Source organism: Podarcis filfolensis (genome assembly GCF_964270895.1).
Source record: "Podarcis filfolensis genome assembly, chromosome: 4".
In the NCBI taxonomy this organism is placed as follows: Eukaryota; Metazoa; Chordata; class Lepidosauria; order Squamata; family Lacertidae; genus Podarcis; species Podarcis filfolensis.
This window is the reverse complement of record NC_139607.1, coordinates 63833158-63854751: the sequence shown is the minus strand read 5'-3', so window position 1 is coordinate 63854751 and position 21594 is coordinate 63833158. Positions and strand designations below refer to the sequence as shown.

General features: G+C 42.7%; 1 protein-coding gene across 2 annotated transcripts in view; it reads left to right on the top strand.

The window, feature by feature from the left end:
* Nucleotides 1-1754: 1754 nt before the first annotated feature.
* Nucleotides 1755-21594, top strand: part of IGSF3 (immunoglobulin superfamily member 3) — a 118049-nt gene continuing 98209 nt past the window's right edge. For both annotated transcript variants that reach the window (XM_083611491.1, XM_083611490.1), the window contains exons 1-2: nucleotides 1755-2165; nucleotides 2819-3610. In XM_083611491.1, coding sequence (XP_083467617.1) covers nucleotides 3529-3610 — 82 coding nt within the window. In that variant the 5' untranslated portion in view covers nucleotides 1755-2165; nucleotides 2819-3528. The remainder of the gene's footprint in view (nucleotides 2166-2818; nucleotides 3611-21594) is intronic.

Here is a 21594-nt window from a genome sequence, read left to right as displayed (position 1 = left end):
AAAAGTCCCTTCCTCTTTAGACACCTACAATTCCTTGTTTGGCAGTGGCAACCTGAGAAGGATCTCAGAAGCAGTGGTGGAGGAACCCTCTCCGGCATCCCATGCGTGCGCACTCCGTACGGAATGCCGCACATGTGCAGTCCATATGGGCTGTCGCTTGCACGATGACCGTACAGGCTGCCGCGCAAGCGGCATCCCGTACGGACTGCACATGTGCGGCGACCGTACGGGAAGCGCGGTCCACACGGGATGCTGCGCGTGCACAGTCCGTATGGGCTGCCGCTTGCACAGTGGCTGTACAGGCAAGAGTGGCAGCCCGTCCGGATGCCACGTGAGTGGCGCCCATACGGATTGCGGGCACCCTCGTCCGCTCTACAGCCGGGGGGAGTCAGGGGCCATCTTGTCACCCCTCCCAGAGTGGCACCCTGGGCTGTCCACCCCCTCTGCCCCCCCCTTCCTACACCACTGCTCAGAAGATGATCTAAGCCTCTGGGCAGGTAAATGTGGGAGGAGGCAATCCTTCCATTTAACCTCCTTTAAGTACACTTCCCTTAGAATAAATTTATGTTTATATACATGTTCAGAGTGAGTCGGCTGAATCCTAAAACTTGGAACTGGAAATTTAGCATTGGACCAGGTTGGTTCATGTACCAGTTCTGTACCACCCTGCCCAACCCATCCCCTCCATCGCTTATCTACGTTGCTCCACTGCGTCATCCATTCAGCTAACTCAGCACAGAACTTCCTCTGCCTATTTCCTAGGAAAAGGAAAGGCCTACTTTATTTGCACGAACTTGCTCTAAACCTGCTGTTTCACTCTTTCCCACATTAGACACATCTTACGTTATAACATCATGACTCAAAAGAACTTTGGTTATGGCCAAGTCAGCATATGGAATTTCAACATAGTTAACTCGCCCATGCTACTCAGTTGGAAGCATCCGTTTTCACTTCCAGAATATTTGGTCCCACAGGTAAGAACCGGTAACAAGTCTTTTGTGCTGTGCCAGGTCATGCTGCAACTTGCGTTTCATGCGTAAATGCACAGTCACCTTTGCTCTTGCAGCATGCATGATGCGGCAGTACACCCAAAGCACACCACTGCACTGCTATAACAGGTATCTAGGGATAGAACTTGTCCCATTAGCGTAGCTCTTAACATCCCACTCTATGAAGTATTGCAGGCTTTTGTTGACCAGGTTCGCTTTATTGTTTCACACTGTGCTTCAACACACAAGGGTTGTTAACGGGTTATTGAGTGGGTGGAACTTGTTGGCCGTTTGACAGCTGTTTTCTTCAAACCACTTAGCTTGGAGCAACTCCCAGCGGGACTACTCCAAATACAAAGCAGTTTTAAGTCATTGGGGCTGCGGCATTTTGCATTTGTTGTCAGAACTGCAGAAACAGGACTGGAATGTGGTGGCTCCTTTGCTCCCACAGCCTTACTAATTCTAAAACTGTAAATTTTCAGTTCAAAGCACCCCAGAAGGGACAAGCCCTATAACCTAATGGTGTGTGTGTTTTAATGATTATGCTTACCATATTGGGGTTCTTGAAATGGTCCTGTTAGGACTAATTCTTAAGCAACAACACAAGAAGCAGCACTAGAGGGAAAAGGTGCCAACCCGGCCTTCTACCGGTCTAGCCTGACATACGTGCAGTGATTGCTTTTACTGGCCCGCAATGGTTAATGATTGAAAGGGAGGCTTATCCTTCTCTCCCGCCCTGCTCTATACCTCGCTGCCAGCTGGAAGCAAAGGCTCACAACAGCCTGGGGTGAAATATGATCCCATTCCAGGTTCCGCGGCGCACTCCCCAAGCCTCCTTCGCTTCTGGGCCATTGTGGAGAGAAAGAGAGAGGCGCGCGCTCTTTTCCCTGCCCCGTTTCTTTTCTCTCTCACACCGGCCAGCGCCCGCCCGGAGCTGAAGGTGAGTCGGGAAAGAAGCGGGGAGGGACACAGCGAGGGGAGGACGACGAGTCCGACGAGGAGGGACGCAGGGGGGAGAAGGCGGAGCTTCCCGGCCGGGAGGAAGCGCTTGGCACCCCCTGCAGCAGCAGCAGCAGCAGCAGCTTCTGAGCAGAGAATGAAGCCCGAGCGGAGACGCCGAAGGAGAGGCGGCAGCAGCAGCGGCGGCGGGCTGAGGGAAGCAACCAGAGCGGCCAGGTAGGCTGAGGTGGCGCCTCGCCGGGCGGAGAGCAAAGCTGAGGAGAGCGGCGAGTAGCCGTACGGGGGAAAGAGTCCGAGGGGATGCCGGTGTCGCCGCGGCACGTGGAGCCGAGCAAGCCGGGCAAGGGAGTGGCTAGGGTGGGTCGGCGGCAGGAAGAGCGCGCGGGTGGAGGGAGACCCCCTTGAGGAGCGCGTCCTGGTCTCCCGGAGCCGCCGGGCGCGCGAGGCGCTTGTCTTCGAGGGGTGTTTGTGGCGCGCGGAAAGTGGGCTACGCTTCGCTTTATGACCGGAGGGCGGGGAAAGGGGAGAGAAAGAGAGCGCCTAAGCTCCGGGCCGCCGGTCTCCCTTCTCGAGGGCGCCCTGCTCGAGCCTTTCCTCCGGTTTGGGGAAAGGGGAGGCGGCCGTCTTGCGCGTGAGGCTGAAACAATAGCGGGCTGGTCTCCTTCCCCGCGCGCAGATGGGGGTCTTAGAGGGGCGGCGGGGCGGGAACTGGTGCTCGGTCTGCCCCCACTTCTTCCCGCCCCTTCGTCTCTGTATGTACCCCCCCCACACACACAAACCGCGCGTGTTTGGAGAGGCAGTTAGCAGCAAGGAGCAACAATTTATGCCTTGGCTTTATAAGTTTCCCTGTCTCTTTTTTTCTTTTCTAGGGAGGAGCAGACCTGAGCTGTAGGCACCCGAGCGAGCGAGCGAAACAGAGCGCGAGCAGCTGCTGAAGGGGGCCATCCCAGCTCGGGTTGCTGATCTGCCCCATCCTTACAGTTCAGCAAGCAGAAGAGACGAAGCCCCTCCCGAACTGTCGATGCAGTCCGTGCAAGAGGACGATCTCAGCCTCGCTTTCCCTCTCGTCTAGGAAAACTAGCAATAGACACCTACAAAACTGGTTCGGATGTGGGCAGACCTGACCCTTCGGGCTCTTTTTTGTGCACGTGAAGAGCTTGCAAAATAGCCCAGGTTGTTAATCCTTGGACACATAGCCACTTCTTGAGCCCAGAGACGGATCTTCCTGCACCTTTCTCTTTCCGGAGAGGGTTGATCAAGCAAGGAACTGTGTACTTCTTTACTGTGCTGTGGGATACGGAGTAGGAGAAATCAAAGTAGATGCTGCAAAACACAATGTGTTGGAAAAGCATCGGTGTCTGTTTGGAATAATCATTTAGCATCTGAAGAAACATTCACGCCTCCCACTAAGCTTGTCCTTCACTTTGTCTTTTTAGTATTATTCCTTCCCCCTGCTGGTTATCTTCCCTACGTCCTTCCCGTTGTGTTTCGACTCTACCAAAACACTCTTTTCTGGAAATATAAACCAGGTGGCGGTTGACAGCTGAAGATAAAAGAATAAGCAAGAGGTGAACTGGGAATGAGAGTGATGCCCTTTTATCTTCCCTCTTCTACAAAGATGAGGTGCTTTCTGCTGGAGCTGACATCTCTTCTGCTACTGGGTAAGAGGCTGCCATTCTCTGTCAACAGTCCCTGGCAAGTTTTTAACTCACCATTAGCCCGCCCCCCCAATCTAGCAGTGCTTTCTTATAGCAAGTCTGCCTTTTATCATAGTCTTCTGGGCAGTTCCTTCTGGTATATAACACCATGTTGTTTCCCTCCAAAAGCAGAGTTATTGTTGTTGTTGCAACTTAAAGACAGGGGACTTCTCATCATGAACTCGCTTAATTTATATTGTCATTTCTAGCCCTTTTTCTGTTGTGCTTTAAATAGAATTGTGTCTGGTTTTGGGATGCCACATGCAGAATTGAATTCAGTCAGCAGGGCTTTCATGCCGAAGGAAGTATTTGAGTTTTGAGGACAAGCACAGAGCCAGCGGGCAACAGAAGCTGTGAGGTTGCCAGTTGGTTAATGTACGTTTTGCAAGGAAAGCAACACGGTGGTACCACAAAGACTTAACAGGTTGATTGTGGCATGTGCCATAAGCTTGGGTGGACTAGGAGTGCAGTGCTACTCCCCCTATGTTGATGACTGGAGGGGGCGGCATTAAGATGGCCCATTGGTGCCTCCTGGCCTCTGCCAGAGAAGAGTAGTACTGCTAGTGGGGCCCCAGTTGGTGGAGACTTATAACCCCAGTTTTCCAAATAATGTACCCTGTGGATCCCCTGAGGGTACCAGTCAGCTATATCAGCCTAGAGCTGACATAGAGAATACGTCTAAACCTTCCCCACCCCTCCTGTGCCAACCAGCATGAGCCAGCAGGACCTGGGATGTGATGGTGAGCCTGCTGTTGTGCACCCCTGACCCCAGAATAGCTCTGCCTGTTCATGAAGTGGGCTCTAGTCCACAAAAATGTACACTACAATAATTCTATTGATGTCTAAAGCACCAGAAGCCTTTTAGGCTTTTAAAAGTAAAGCAACAAAGATAGCTGCCCTCTGGGAATCCCCCAACAGTAGAAGTAGTGATTTGGCTGAATTCCAACTCGGGGAACAAGGGACGCTCTCGGTACAATATACTTCGCTGTCTTCTATCAAGTGATTTGTTGCAATGCTTGCCTGTGTTCTTAAACAGCTGCTGTTCATATCCCAGAAGTGACTATGGGTAGATGAAGCGAAACTGTATGTAGTTCCGTAAAGTGCATTGTGATTTTTCTGGATGAGAGATGCTACAACGCTGTAATTGTTCTTGTACACGTTTAAGAGGGACTGAACGCAAGGCAGTGAAAGAATCCCATGTGTCTCCAGCGAGGTTCACATGGTTAGTCTGGCAATTATACAGTTTGCTTATTGAATAAAACCAGGGATAGGGAAAATGCAGCAGAATACATGGCTGGAATGGGGTGTGTGGTTGATGAAGATGAGCAAAAATGTTTGTGCTTTGTTGGTAAGATCTCTCTTTCCCCACCCCCACTATCCACTATGACTTTTTAAAAAGGCAGTTCTGAATACTTGAAGGAAAATGAGCCAAGCAGCTAGTGTGGCTTTTATAATATTGGTTTTAAAACAGCCGTGCAGTTAGTCACTTGCTTGTTTATCAGTAGTGAGTAGCTTTCCAGACCTGCTACTCAGACCTGTGACATAAGGATACACTCAGGCGGGTCTGCTGGTGTTTTGTGAATAAATCTTGTGCTTATTTGAAATGCTGATTTTTTTATTAAAAATGAGTATTCTTCTGAGCAAGACACCTTTGCAAAACTGTTCTGTTTGATCTGCAAATCCTTTGACCTTATTTACTAACAGGAAAGTTTTTGGGGAACCCTTAACGCTCCAGCAATATGCATGTTTGCTTGGAGGTAAGCCCCACTGAAATCAGTGGGACTTTCTCCCATGTAACTGGTGCGTACGGTTGCAGCCTAAGGCATAATCTGTCAAGTGATTCTATTGTTTTCTGATAGCTGACATGGATGAACTGGAATTGCTTATTCAGTAAACATGACTAGCTTGAGCACTAAATCCCTTTGGCTTAAGGACAATATCATTGTGAGTAACGTATTCCTAATATGGTGTGAATGCTTCCCTGATCTCCTTTTAATGTCAGTGTCCCAGCCCAACAGTAGAGGGCTCTGTGTTACTAGAGGAGCTGTCTTCTATGGTGATATAGAAGCAAGGATCTGACAACGGAGTTTTCAAATAATTTAAACGTTGGCCCCAGTGTCCTGGTTCAGTGCCAACCTCTTAACTGTCTTTCTCTGACAGCTTCAGTAAAAAAACAACAAACCACTCTGCAAGGCTCCCATTCTTACAACTTTTATCTCAACCAGTGCAGCTGTATCTCGTATTTTTTGTTCAAATGTCAAAATTCCTGTCTCGTCTCCACCCTTGACGAAAAGAATGAATGCTGCTGGTGGTCTATGTGGGGTAGATTTGAAACACACAAGGCTGTTTCTGTTTCTTCAGGCACTTTTGCTAGGTATGCTAAACTGATGTTTTAAATTACACACAACAGATCTGGCGATGCCTTGAAGGTCTTGTGATACTTGGAGGCTCTGCGCTACATGGAAGTTTTTCGGGGGGGGGGGTGGAGTGCATCCGTAGGCTAAACTTGATTTGCTTCTCCAAAGAGAGGCGGGTAACGTGAAGTCAAAAGCTTTTATCTTGTTCTATAACTCGAATTTTCTAACTGAACGGTTTGGAAAGCCCTTTTTTGTTGAAGGCGCTCATCGTGTGGCTCGGAACTTGCAGCAACTTACGACGTCAGATCACGGTGTAGTTCGTGTTTCTTTTTTACCGTTTCATTTAGCATTTTAGAATGGCAGGGAAGGAAGAAATTGGGAATTTTAAAAGGGACGGAGGATGAAACGCAACTCTGGTGTAACCATGGGAGAAGTCAGGAGGGGGAAAATGCCCTGCAGAGCCATGGATTGAAAAGTCTCATCTGGCATGTGGGTGTCGTACAGAGGGTACTGCTGAGTTTCTTTTCCTTGCACAGCAGTGCTTCAGTTACAAGGCTTTGAGCAAGTGGCATTTCATCATGCTGAGTATATAATGGGGCGAAATAGGGTAAAGTATTGTAAATAACCCTTGCGCAGTAATGAGACTGCTAATGCCTCTGTCAGGCGCTGCTGGGCCTGTGTGTACTTCTGAGATTTATTTGCTTCCTCCAAAGATGCAAAGTCTGATACCAATATCAGCAGTGTAATATATAGAAAACAAAACATAATAGGCTTAGAGAAAGTTATGGAACTCATTTTCCCCTGGCTGGTTTATGAATAGTTTCCCTCTTTCTTTCATAATAGCTAGACTCCCACCAGTGACTGAACACCGAAGGACTGTAAATTGTGTGCTGTGAACAAAAGGGATTCTCTGAATTTCTATGTAAGCTCTTTTTCTGTTTCCTCTGTGTTTGCTTGCATTATAACGGTTAATTTGTTTTGCGGTTGTTGTTTTTAAAGTAGGCATAAAATAGGATGGGTGTGTTAATAGCTGTTTAACTGCCCCTTGACACACATTGTGGTCCAGTAGATGCTGGTGGACTTGGAATTTAGACTTCTGGATTTAAATGCCATTCCAGCCATGAGCAAATTGCTGTTGTAGAGTGGAGACAGGACACTACCTTATGCTGAGTCAGGCCATTAATCCACTGCCTAAGAAGCTGAGACGACGGGATGGCCATAGTGGGTCTTCTTTTTATTTAAATTTGTAAGAAAGTTTTTTTTTTAAAAAGCAACTGATGGGCAGGATCTAGATCAGGGCTGTGGCATGGGGAGGTGTGGAAAGTTTTTTAGGATTCTGATTTATATTCAACCAAGTTTTATTCAGAGATGATCCATTGAAATTAATCAAGCTAAGTTAGACACTGGCATTTTATTAAAAAAAATGAGTGTATGCTGAGTAAAAGTTGAGAGCAATTCTTTTCCGTTCCCAGTGAAAACTGTTCCCTCCAGTTGTTGTTTTGCCCATTAGAGAATACTTGGCATGCACAGGGACTGTGTGTGTAGGTTTCCCTTAAAGGTGCAAATAGCAGATGGGATTTTTTAAATTGGGAAAATAGCATCCCCCAGAGAGCTCTTTGCCATTATTTATAAAGTTACGGAAGATGCCATAATAGATCCCTCTTGTTGTTTATGGTCTGGCCCTCACGCAAAAGACACATTTCTAGCCTTTTTGCATGTAATCCTTTAATTAGGGACACAATTGTTTGAGCCAATGCACTGTTGGCCTTCCCTTAATGAAATTAATTACTTCATAAGGATCTTTTGAGACTGAGCACTCTGTGGCACTAAACGTGCTCTAGTAGCTATTGGTCATAATAATTCTGAAAGGCAGGGAATGGCTTAAATCAGTGTTTTGTGAAATACGAGAATCTTCACATCAATTGACTTTCGTTAACAGAGCTACTCAAACAAGGCAGACATACACTTCAGTCCCTCAGCACTACACTTTGATTTCATCTAGGCCAGACTCTTGATATTTTATGTTTCTTGCTATGTGCATGAGACCATAGCCCATGAAAAGCACATAACTCTTCAGTGGGCACTAACCTGTTCTAGAATGGCACTGGCAGCAAGCAATGATAGTCCACTTTTCTCTGTACAAGAGGGTGCAACGAAGAAACACAGAGAGATATTTCTGCTTCCAGTGCAAGATTCCCCTCTGCATTTCTGCCAGTGCCTTAATCTATAAAACCAGACTATAAACCCAGTTAAACTTTCCTGTATGCATAAACATACTTCATCTATATGCTGGTGAGGTTGTGGGGGCAGAGGCAGCTATAGGCACTTGTGGTGGACATGCCCAAAGGTGGCATATTTGAGGGCGCAAGTATTCAATGAGATAAGTAAAATCACTCTTCAGCATATCGGAGTCTCCAGTGCTTGCGTTACTGAATCTGTATTTAAATGAGAATTAAGACTTGGTGGATAAACCACTAATTGGATTTCTCTTAATGGCAGAATGTATGGTTGTAGCCACATTCTGGAAGGACTTAAAAGGTGCAAACGTGAGCACTTTTTACAAGAGAGTATGGCGTATTGCCGTGACTGAAAAATTGATGGACAAATTGAGACTAGCAAAAAGGACAAAGAACAAGTACACCTTTTCAGGAGAATGGTGGAGCTTTATTTTGTTCACAAGTACCCCAGGAAACCAAAGCCCAATATCAAAGATTTAAACAAACGTGTGGATCATGTAATAGGAACGTGTTTTACAGATGTATGCTTTTATAAGGTGTGTTGTATGGATGGAAATACAGGTTTTCGTAATGTATTTTCGGGGTCTGTGGGAAAATTTCATTGGTTTTGTTGGATATGGGTTATCTTTGTGTATGCGATTTTCTGCAAATAATACAAATCAAAGTAATTAAATCAAAGTAAAACCAGACTTGTCTTAGCACCACTAACTAGGAAGTCATATCATTTGTTCTGGAACCCCTCTAACTGGGTTTGTTAACTCAGTGCTGAGAAAACGCACTTTGTGTGTATACAAACATTTTTGCTAGATATTTTCCAAGACAAAGCATTGAATTTTGGTTCTGGAGCCTTAGTGGTGAACTTTGATCTTGCTATAGAGATCATTGAGATAATACATTGGTTCTAAACTGGAAGAGTGTATGTTGGTATACTGTTTATCGAAGTAAATGATTCTAGATCAGTAGGAAGACTTCTGTGAGGTGTCTTGCTTTCTGTGGGACTACTCTTTAACTTTATTAATTTGTTTCTAAGCCAACAACAAATTTGTTTGATGGCCAACAACAAATCACAGATTAATTGATATGTTTAGCAGTCATGTTGTAGCAGTTCTACTCAAAGCATGACTGGATCCAACTCATAGAGAAGTATTGGGCTAGGAGTCAGTATAGAAAATAGAACCTCTGTTCAGTACCTGAGAATCTGATGAATTCTTAGAACTAAGAAGGCTCTGAAGCATAAGTTTCAGGAAAGGGGTTTTGTTTTTACTGCTGTTGCTTCTGCTGCAAAGTAAACTGCAAGGTCTATACAAACAGTTGCCTGGGAAGGGTAGAACACGAAGTTACTCAGCCTAACAATAAATTAATGAAGCATAAATTCTGACATGCCTTCTGTGGTGCAATGCAAACTCTGATGTTACCCAATTTCTAGGCTGCAGAGCTTTTTCTCCTGCTGCTTGTGTCAGACGTTTGCATTCTCTGGTAAGAGGATAAACTTCCCAGATACCACTGATTGACCTGCCTGTGTCCATCAAGGGCATATAGGGCCTCAAGCCCTTGTCTGACATGAATTGCAATAGTATTACTGTCTTTGCCTTTTAAATGGCTAGATACCCTTTTGTAACGTGGTGTGTATATGGACTCCATATTTGTATTTGCATCCATTTCCTCTTTCTCCATACAGTGCTCTTAGATACTTGCTGGATAAGTGTTCTGGAAAAGTTTTTATTAGCTGTTGGTTATCTGATGTAGGGAAGCAGAATAGTTTGTTTCCCCAGGCAAACTTGAGATTTCTCCATTCTTAAGGGGAATGGAAAGTTTAAAAAAGGCTTTTCATCTTTACTGAACATGTATCTGCTATCACATCTGGCCTAACTGTGGCAAAATATTCTGCCCTCATCAATCAAGAATAAGGGTCTTTCAGATAAATGCCACTGGGAAGTTTGTTAGGATTCCATGGACTACATTTTTGTCTGTCTAGTAACTACAGTGGTACCTCCGTCTAAGAACAGTCCTGTTAACGAACGATTCGGGCAACGCACTCCGCAAAACCGGAGGTAGGTGTTCGGCTAGCGAACTTTGCCCTGGAAGACAAACGGAAGCTGACCAGTGGAAGGGCACCGGCAGCGGGAGGCCTCATTGGGGAAAGCGCACCTCGGTTTAAGAACGCTTTCGGTGTAAGAACGGATTTCTGGAATGAATTAAGTTCATAAATGGAGGTACCACTGTATTCAGGTTTACAGTTATGTAATAGCATAGTAATTTTTTTTAAGAGGTCTGGCATCTTGTCCTGCCACACAAGACCTCCTCCAATATGTGTACTGAGCAAAACCATACAGTGAATAAGGAGGTGGCAACAAGTCCCAGTAATACACATGCTTAGCTGCATTGTAGTTTTGCAATCTCAGGTCATACTTCGAGGCTGGATGTGAGTGGACACTAGAGGCAAGCAAAGGGAGATGTGGCTGAATCCAGGCAAACATAAGATTTGTTGCCCTTGCAATCAGAATTATCCAGGCAAGATAATGATAGTGGTTGGATCTTGTGACCTAAACAGAATCAAAATCGGAGAAGTGTCAAGATAGCACAAAGAGTTTAAGATGAAGCCTGGGCCTTTCTCTTGTGTGAGAGACTGTGGTTGACAAGAAGTGTGGTCAGGAGAAGAAACATGAAGCCGAGGTGCAAGTAGGCATAGAAAAAAGATCTGCAAACCGTGGTACCCCATTATGTCCTTCAGAAATTGACCAAACCTGACAGGAAATGAGTAGCCTGGATTACTCCTAAGGTGGAATATGCTACCAACTTGTCTGTCCTCTCAGGGCTGATAATTTATCCACTAATTAAGACTTCATCTGAGCAGCTGAGGCACTAGTAGTTTGAACAGCTGTTGCTAGTCCTATTGCAACATTGGTGTCAATGACATTCTGCGTAGGTTTGTTCATGCATATTCTTCTGCGTTAAACAAGCCTTTAACTTGCTTTTGTGTGTTTCAGGAGCATAAAAACGAGTTAAAGCCTTAGTAATGTATAAGTAATGTAAGGAGGTGTGTGTGAAAAACTGAAGGTTTTCTTAGAGGATTAGGCCTGGTTCACACGTTACGCTTAGCCAAACTACAGCTTAACATGAATGTGCAAATGTGTGGACTTCCAGAGATTGTTCTGCTGTTGCGCTGAACCAAGCCATGGTTTGGCTTAACAAATTGTCTGAACGCAGGCTCATGGTTTAGCTCTCCCAGACAAATCAAAAGCTGTACACCAAAGGACAAACCTTGGTTGCAGCTTGTGGTTAGTCTGCAGAGAACTATGATTTTTGGTTTGAATGACATGTTAAGCAAAACCATGGTTTAGTGAAACAGCAGAATGACTGGGGAGGAGCAAAGTGGCCGTGATCTATTCTTCTGGAGCCTGTACACATGCACAAAGCCATGGTTTGGCTTAGTGTGAAGTGCAAACCAAGCCATTGTGTACCCTGAAAAGAAGCTTCTTCTGTGCAGTACTTGGTACAATGCAAGCAAAGAGATACCTATCCTAAGGACTACTCTCTTCTTGGTTTAAAACAGGACAGATTGCATTTCCAAGACTGGAAAGAATTGTTCAGCTTGTATATGCAGTAGTATGCATTAAAATGTAGAAGGAGGAAGAATATACAAAAGGCAGCGTAAGTTTGTGAGTGCTTTCCACATAATGTGTTTCTCTGATTATATATAGACATATATTCATATTGTAAATATTAGAAGAGTGACTGGTTTAACTGAGGCATGTATTAGTGAGACTATTGCACTAAACTGCCAAAAGCTCACTCTAGCTGCTATAGGTAAAATTTGCTTTGATTTGCGATGGTAGGGTAGCAAGAGACTCTGGACTACTATAACAGTTTGCTACTGTTCTTGTAATCTATTTCTGCCTAATGATGCTCTCTTATTCTACAGCACTATGTGGGTGGAAAGTGCTCATACTTCTGTTCATTCCTGCAGAGCTTGCTCCTGTTTCCTCCTACTGCCACCATTCCTCTTCTCTGTTTCTACTCCTACTTGCATCTTGTGTATAACCTACACAGCCCTGCATCAGATACTGCAAATACATTCCCAATATTTTTGGGAGGAAAAAGCACAAAATGTGTTTGCATAGATATTGCATAGAATTATAAAGTTGGGAAACGTACACATGGACTATCTAGTCCCTATGGCTTGCATTAAGGCAGGTTGTCCTATACTTAACATGCACACAACTGATGTCATCCTATCTCACATGGAAAATCTCTGAGGGTAAACCTATATTATCATGTTTTGAAAAAAGGGCCACATATTCACAATCTGAAACCCAAACTGCAGTATATCAAATGCCCAGATCAGCTGTGGCTTGGGAACTGTTGTATGTGCACATCAGTAACTATAATTAACTCAGGTTGTTGACAAAGATGTAGGTTGATTGAGGGATATATCTTCTACTGGTATGAATTTGATTTGATGTCATCAAAGGGGAAAGTGAGCCCAGGATAACCAACCATGTAAATAGGTCCTACATTTAGTACAGCTCCTAGCTCACTGTTGAAACTGTAGTAGTGGGAAAATGTATTTTTATTTTTTTTGCCCCCCAAAAAAGAGGCACAGTCCTTATGATTCATGTCAGAATAGGTCTACAAAAGCAAAATTATAAAAACTAGCGGCACAAAACTAATAACAGTTAACCTGTGTCATCACTTAAGATGGGACAATGTTCAACTGAGAAACGAAGACCGATGGATCTCCAGCCAAGCCAACAGTGATGGCTTGTGAGTTAATTTAAGTTTGCCCAAAGTACAGTGTGGAGATATTTAAGAAGTACATTTGATCACAGTCAAGGATATTCAGAGTGACAAACATCAGTAATGCACAGAGAGCAGTAGTGCTCAAATGGGGCAGAGAAGTAGAGGGAAAGAAGATTTATTTACTGAACTTGGGGTGAAAAACTTCTGGCTGCTGCTGTATCTCTGGGAATTTTTACCCAATATGCTTCATAGAGGCAAAATGGCAGCTGTATACCAGTCAGCTTCCTACCAGTTGATGGAGTGGAAGAGCCAGCACATGCAGGTTCCCTTTTCAAATATTGACCTATATGTGTAGATGTTGGCAGTTTGATGGAGAGGTGCACTTGCCCTTGGGACTGCTAACAAATACTGGCTTTGATCGTTGAAAAAGCTGTGAAAAACTGAATATTGTAGCGCTGTGAAACATGTTTTCATGAAGAAATGTATGAACTGATGAACTGGCATTACCTCCATGCTGTCTTTGCTTCAATTCTCAGAAAAATCTTGGAACAAAGGTGAACACACTGAAGCATGTTGTTGCAAATGTTCTTGCCTTTACCATGTCTATGAATTCCCAGCAGTGACAACATCAGGGACAAACAATATTAAGAAGAACATAAGAAGAACTCTTCTGAATCATACCAAAGTTCTCTCTGGTCTAACATCATTTTTTCCTGCAGTTGTCACCAATATTTCTCTGGAATGCACACAAATGGACCACGAAAGCAGTAACCCCCTATTTTTGCTCACATTACCTGGGCTGGTTCTGACATATTGCTCTGAAAATTGGAGGTTGCACATCATGGCTCATGTCCATTTATAGTTTTCCTCCATGAATTAATTTATCTAATCTCCTTTACTACCTTTGTGGCAGCAAATTCTATACACTAATTCCCTAAAATTAGTGCTGCAGAAGCACTGAAAAAAGGTTGGCAAGTTTTGAATGCACCTTGAGTGTTAACGTGCCTGAAAATATTTCAAGTATCTACTCTTGTTATCACAGCTTTTCAAGAGGTGGTCATGCAGATGGGTGCTGTGCAGATAATCCTAAGAGAAGTTACAAAGAAAACTATAGCAGAAGTGATAAAAGTTGGATTTGTATTCAAAATGAGAGAGGGTTTTGGACATGCCTACACAGAATGCAATTGATTGCAGAGAAAAGATGAGTGTGTGTTGTAATAAATTTTACAAGAAGATTATTGTTGATGAACCAACAATTTGTGAGATTTACACCACAGTGCTGGATTACCTTTTGCTACCACCACAAGATCATTTTTACATACTGTGGCGTAGTGAAAGAAATGCTTGCGACATGATGAAATAAACTGATGTTCACCGACCAAAGAATTATCTGCAGTGAGCAAAAACTGTGTTCATTCAATGCAGGTGTAACACATACAAGGTGTGTGAGAATTAGGCTTTGGATTCCTGTAAAGTGGCATTGCAGCCCAACATATTGGAACATTTGTATTTACGAATGGAGAAGTACATTCATAATACATAATGATGAGAAAACATGAAATTCAAGGTAAAGATACAGTAACTCAAAAATGAACAAAAAACCCAGAAAAACTATGGATTCTAATTTCAGTTTTAATTTGTATACTGCTCTTCCACATCGCTGTACTCAAGTTGGTTTACAACCCATCAACATGACACAGACAATATAACTAATGGTTTCATAAAGCCTTTCTAGCTGACAGCAGAGATTTCATCATTTCCCAGTATGGCTCTTATGCACAGAACCTTGGTAACTTGCACCATTACAAGATGCTCCACAGAGAATGCGCTGAGCAAACTACATGATTATGAACAGACAAAGAAGAGCCATGCTACACTGCATATCTTGTATGACTGTTTGGGTTACTGAAACCAGGTTGACAGCATTATGCAAAGTTAAAAAGTAGTAAAAAAATTAAAAAATGATGCAATTGACCATGTTTCTGTTTTGAGAGTAGCAGAACCCCAGTTTAGCCTCATGGTGACGCTTGAATTGTAGAGTTGGAAGGGACCACAAGGCTAATCTAGTCCAACCCCCTGCAGTGCAGGAAATTTTCACCCAGTGTGGGGCTGGAACCCACAATCCTGAGGTTGAGAGTATCATGCTCTACCAACTGAGCTATCTTGCAACCTATACACTGTTGCTGACTAAGCAAAAAGAAAAGGTCTTTATTGTATTTTTCTTTATTTTTTAAAATTTTGTGGGGGGAGCGTTTCCATATTAAAAGCAGCAAATTGAAAATATTCTTTTTAAATAATAGGGGGAAATGCAATACAGATTTAATTTTTCTGGTAAACAACTAGGTTACCAGGTTTAAAGATTTGAGTTATTAGGGTGCAGGGAAGGAGCTGTCAAGCACCTAGTGTGGATTTGCTCCCCTGGCAAGTATTAATTTCAGTACCTGGTTGAGACTCTGGTTCAGTATATGACTTTCATAGAATACTATTTCCTCTTGCATCTTAGGCCTTCCTATTAACACTTCCTCAAACTGTCATACAAATGGATCTGGAATAATCTGACAGTGATGCTAAATTTGGCTTTCTCCTCCATGGCCCTTGAGGTTAGCAAGGTTGGTGGAGATGCTCATAAGTTACCACGCAACAAGCTTGTAAGGCATAATAGCTACTTTAGAAATTCCATAGAGATGCTGCTAAAAGCATAGGGATGATACTGATGTAATAGATTTGAGCTTTGGAAATCCACTTGGAGGGATTTCCACAACATTGCTTTTGGTTGCTGAAAACTAAATTTATTATACATCCAAATAGCTGGATAGATGAATGATGTTATACAGTGTGAAATACATTCTGCAAGCTTAAATATTAAGGAAACATACCTCAGGCATGTGTATGTGTGTTGTGCTGGCATGTAGCCAGTTTTGTTTATTGTATGGTCTCTGTGTGTTTAAAATCACCTTCTCCAAAGGAGTCCTCTAAAGTTATGGAAGATGGGCAGTTGTCATTAATCCTGGAAGTCGCTGTGGTAGGGACCACCGTCCACATTTCATGGATAAATCTTTCAGCTAGGCTCTTCAATATAAGAGTAGGGGAGAGAAAAATAAAAATAATAAATATTGCTTTATTGCTTTAAGATAGAGTACTACATTATCTCAGTCCTATGGGTAGTTTACAAACATTGGTTGTTGTTGTTTAAAAAAAGTTTAAAAAATAGCAGCCAAAATACAAACAGTACAGAACAGCATCTCGACACAAACATTAACAACATAAAATCCATTGAAGCCCCAATAAGGACATGCTTTGATACCTGAATTCATGTATTTTGGGATTTATTTTTAGATATTTTTTTTATGTTGCTGCTTTGATTAGGGGACCATCCACATCGCCTTCAAACAGCTGCATATGTTTATTATGAGGCGAGCAGCTTCATTTTAAAAATGTTCTTAGGCTATTTCTTTTGGGGGGAAAATTAAGACTTGGTTGCTTTTGGAAAAGACTGGAAGAGATAGAATTAATTTTCTCAATTGCTCTGGATATATCTATTGAGAGAGTACTGTTGGATAACCTTTGCACTCTGCATCTCATAACTGCAAACCTGTTGGGTATTTAAAAATTGCTCTGCTTTTGTTTAATGCTTGTTCTGGAGACCTGGTGGTGGTTTGTAACAGGTTAAAATAATGCTCTGTTTATAGCCTTTTGGTGAGACAAACGTGTGCCCCCTTTTAAAGAAGGTTCTTAAATTCTGTTTTTGTCTTGCTCTCCCTGTATCCCAGGTCTTGTTGTCTGACTTTGTGATTGTGCTCTGGTGGGTAATTTTCTCTGCAATTTTCTTACCAGTCTATACACTTGTGGCCCTTTGCTGCGATTCCTCTTAACGGTGTCTGTTAATCAGTGCTGTGCATCTTTTTCACTTTATTTGTTTGGAGTTGAACTTCAGCTACCAGTATTTTTTTTTAGTGCACCTCAAATGCGCTATTGCTGGGGAGCAGTGATGTGGGTTTCCTGGGAGAAAATTGAATTGGATTTTTTTTTTACCAGTTCAAGTTGGTGTACTTTGCACACAAAAACTTACAATTTGCATCAGAAAATTTTCTGATGTTCTAGAGAGCAAAATAATTTAGCACAATTGTTTTACTCACATTTTGTAAACAAAGCTAAAAGCCAAGCTTGCTGTGCCTAATATTGTGTTTGAAATTGTCATCCATTTATTGTTAATGATGAACTTACAAAATGGGAAACATTCCATGGAGAAATTAAGTATTGGAAAATTTTCCCATTTGGGAAAGTTTTCGCTCTACGTTGCCTCGGGGCAGCAAATGAATTGACTAGCTCTGAGATATATGAAGTTCTTGGTTCTCACTTACAAGCTATCGAGGAGGAAATATTTGGAGGAAGGATTACTTGAAAATTGCATATAAAACTGTTCGCGTTTTAGGAAATAACAAGCACCTCGTGCTTTTAGGGAGCAGAAAGGGTTTGTTGTTTCTTAGCTCCTGGTAGTTTAAACTTGGTGTGAGTGTAGTGTGGAGAATGAATACCTGCTTATAGCTAAATGGGTTAATTGTTAGAGGAGTAGGCACCATGGAATCTAACTATGATTTATTTATCCATTAAAAAATCCATAATGGGGGACAAATTTACCCACAAGATGGCTTTTCTACCATTACTGAACCTCCTCTGCAGGTGCTACAGTTATTCTGGGGTGTGCCACTTCAAATATGTTCAGGGGATTTGTGACAGATATTCATGACTTCATTGATTGGTGAGTTGATGTGGAAAGTGCTCTTTGAAGGACGGAAACTTGAAAACAGTTGCCCAATCCTGTAGATGGTAGACATTTTATTGGAACTTACAAGACTTGTTAAGTTCGAAGTAAGGAACAAGATGGGTTCACTTGTCCACTTGGGAAATTCCAGGTGACAAGACCACAGCAAAGAATCCAGTTTGGATTTCAGCCTCCTTGTTTAGTAGCTGTGTTTTAACACGCATTGGTAGCCCAGTGTTCAGTCTAACATCTCTATGGATGTTTGCAACAAGGAAGTACCTTTCTGTCTTGAATCATTCAAGTGTTTTTATTCATTAATAAATCCCACTTGAGTCTGTTATATTGGATACACTGAAATCAGATAAATAAAAATCCTCTCTTCTTTTTAGCTATGCCTCCAGTTTCTAATCAGAAGGGACCAAATATGTAAAGTAGAGGATGATCAAAGCTTCTGTGTTCTTGATATAACTAGGGAATTTAGACTGGAGCAGTCATCCTGTTGTTGTGGATAGTTTCTGCCTTTGTTTTGTGTGTGTGCTCTCCTTATCAATTAAAAACATATATCCTTGCTGTCAAGCGTATACTCAATCAGTGTTTTTCTTTTCTTTCAATTCAGTAAGCCTAACCTTGAGGGGTATGTCTGAAATATTGCAGAGGATTGGAACCAGCCTAATTAAGTTATGGCAAAATTCTGCTTTGTGTTGACAGGAGCAGTTCATAAATTGTTTTTTTGAGCTAAAAAATAATGGTTGTTGGAGGCTGAGGCCATGTTTTGACCATCTCTCTGGTTGTCTGTTACATCTGCAAATTTTTATTTTCTGTAGATCAATAGGATAAGCTTCACAAACAAGCAGTATATATACCATCCTTTTCAGGTTGATATAGAGATGACTTTACCTGTCTAACTGCAAAGGAGAGTGTCTGTTCCCCCCCCCCAGTTAGAATTAAAAAATAGCCATTTGTGAAAATCAATTGGGATTGGAGGAAGCTGCCTTATACAGAGTCAGATCATTGGTCCACGTTGCTCAGAATTGTCTCTGTTGACTAACAGTGGCTCTCTGATATCAGACAGGAGTCTCTCCCAGTCCTTCCTGGAAATGCCAGGAATTGAACCTGAGACTTTCTGAATGCAAAGCAGATGCTCTTGTCATGGAGCTACATCCCTTCCCCTAACTACAGGCAAACATGATTGGAAAAGGAACTAAACATGTCCAGAGCATGAGATAATAATAAATAAAAAAAATGGATTGAGACCTCTTAATTCAAGGAAAGAAAGTACAGTGGTACCTTGGGTTACATACGCTTCAGGTTACATAAGCTTCATGTTACAGACTCCACTAACCCAGAAATAGTGCTTCAGGTTAAGAACTTTGCTTCAGGATGAGAACAGAAATCGTGCTCCGGCGGCGCAGCAGCAGCAGGAGGCCCCATTAGCTAAAGTGGTGCTTCAGGTTAAGAACAGTTTCAGGTTAAGTACGGACCTCTGGAACGAATTAAGTACTTAACCCGAGGTACCACTGTATCAAGTTTGTAGTAGTACCCAATGGTGCTACATATAGAAAACTCAAACTTGTACTTCAGCACTCGCCTGGTATAGGTCATAGCTGATAAGGAATTGCATGCAGGCAAGTGATTGGATGTTGTAAGAGCAACAGAACTCTCCATCCTTCCTCCAGTATTCCCCAGGAGGCTAGCAACTTTTGTGGACTTGTTTACAAAATATAGTCATATTTGATAAAAATAATAATAAAAAGAACGCAAGGTAAGCACTTAATAATGGGTGTTATTTCAGCAGTTGCAGTGATGGACAGATCTAGCAAATGGAACTTGTCATAAAATTGTAGAGGGAGCTGGAGGAATTGCAGTTCACATTTTAGGTTTGTAAGCTCCTTGTGGTAGGAACCTTTCATCTTGTATTCTGTTATGCATCATGCACACTGATGCTGCTGTATGCATTGCAAATAGCAGTAATTAAATCCTTAATAATCTGAGCAGGATTAAATGCTAGGACCTGGCTTTTTCAAAACTCCAAGTGTTGGGGTGGGGGTGTTGTACTAGCTACTTTTAAATTTTGTGTGGAATCTGGTTGATTTTCTCCTATTTGTGTTAAACTGACTAACTTGTTTCTGAGAATGAAACACTTGTGGGTTAGTACCCAGAGCCATTTCTGTATTTCTAATATCCTCCTTGACAGATTATAGCAGTGCATCTCTTTTCCCTTCTGATAACATGCAAACCATCCCTGATACTGTCCTGTTTTGTGGGGTGGGGGAAGAGGAGGATGACTTGAAAGTAAGACTGGGAGCTCAGTTGGCACAAAGATATGGCCTGCCACATTCTATGGCAGCTATGCAAACTAACAAAGTTTATGCAAATCGTTTTAGTAGCTGAGGCTTGGCCGTTCATTGCAAAATCAGTTTATAGTAAAGCTTCTGTGATTGTAGCTCTAGCCCTAGATTTAGTGTCGAACCTTAAGCTGCTGTGTACAATGGGCGGCTTGGGCAAACAGCGATTGTGTTTTGAAAATACAAAAGCAATGTTATTCTGATGTTCCTGTGAAGGATTTTATTTGGGAGACCTACTGTCAAGGATATACAGTCTGCCTGGTGCAGTGAATCAAATGTGGAACAAGCAGTGATAGTGTGAGATGGTTTTAATACCATGAGGGCATCTTAGAAAACAATAGAAAATTCTAACAATACAGCAAGACGTATTATCATTGCTTTTTGAAGCAGCCTCTCACAGATCTCCTTTCAGTGCAGGTAGGAAAAGTGGCTCACAATACTCCTTGACCTGCATACATTAATTTGAAGGCTTTTCAACATGCAAAATGCAGCAGGCAGATTGCTGGCTGGGTTTGTCTTTAGAAATCCTGTAAACCCCTGTTCTAAAACAACTGCACTGGCTGCTAGTTGGTTTACTGGCCCAATTTAGGATGTTCATGCCATTGTGGTTTAAGGTCTTATTTGGCAATTAGATTATATATCTGAGTTTCTAACACTGCAAATGAGGTGTGTGAGGTACTGCAGTTCTGGATCTCTCCCCCATCCTAGTTCTGTGCCAGGATTCAGAATGGTTAGGGTTTTTTAAATTGAATTTTATAAACAAGAATAACGTTATACAAACAAGTATACCGAATTTTCTCATGTCATTTGTACTGTATTTTTCGCTCTATAAGACACACTTTTCCCCCTCCTAAAAAGTAAGGGGAAATGTGTGTGCGTCTTATGGAGCGAATGCAGGTGGGAGGCTCTGCTCAGTGCTCCCTTTAAAGAGCCGCACACATGCTCTGCGCGCGCGGCTCTTGGGGGAGGCTTCCTCCCGCTACCTGGCAGAGGCTGTGTGCGGCTATCCCATAAGCCAGGACAGCAAGCGGGAGGGGGGAGCCTTCATCCCACTGCCCGGGAGAGGCTGTGCGTGGCTATCCCAGAAGCCAGATCCCTCTTGCTGTTCTGGCTTCTGGGATTCAGAATATTTTTTTTCTTGTTTTCCTCCTCCAAAAACTAGATGCGTCTTATGGTCTGGTGCGTCTTATAGAGCGAAAAATACGGTATATCACAAAAATAGCATAATAAATGTGGAAAAATATCTACAACATATGTTTCATTGTTAGTGGTCAGTGTATAAGTTCTTAGTTTATGAATTGGTTTAAACAATTAGGAAGAAGAAGAAAAAAAGGAAAAGGAAAAAAGGGGAGGGGCAAGTGGGGTAGGATGGGGTGGTTATGCTTCTATTATTCTATTCTATTCTACTTAGTGTGTGAGAGAGGTTGTTGTGACCGTTACTTGTGTGGGTTGTCTTACTATTCACTTGTTGTATTTTCTTGGTGGTGAGAGAGGTTGGGTGTGGCTT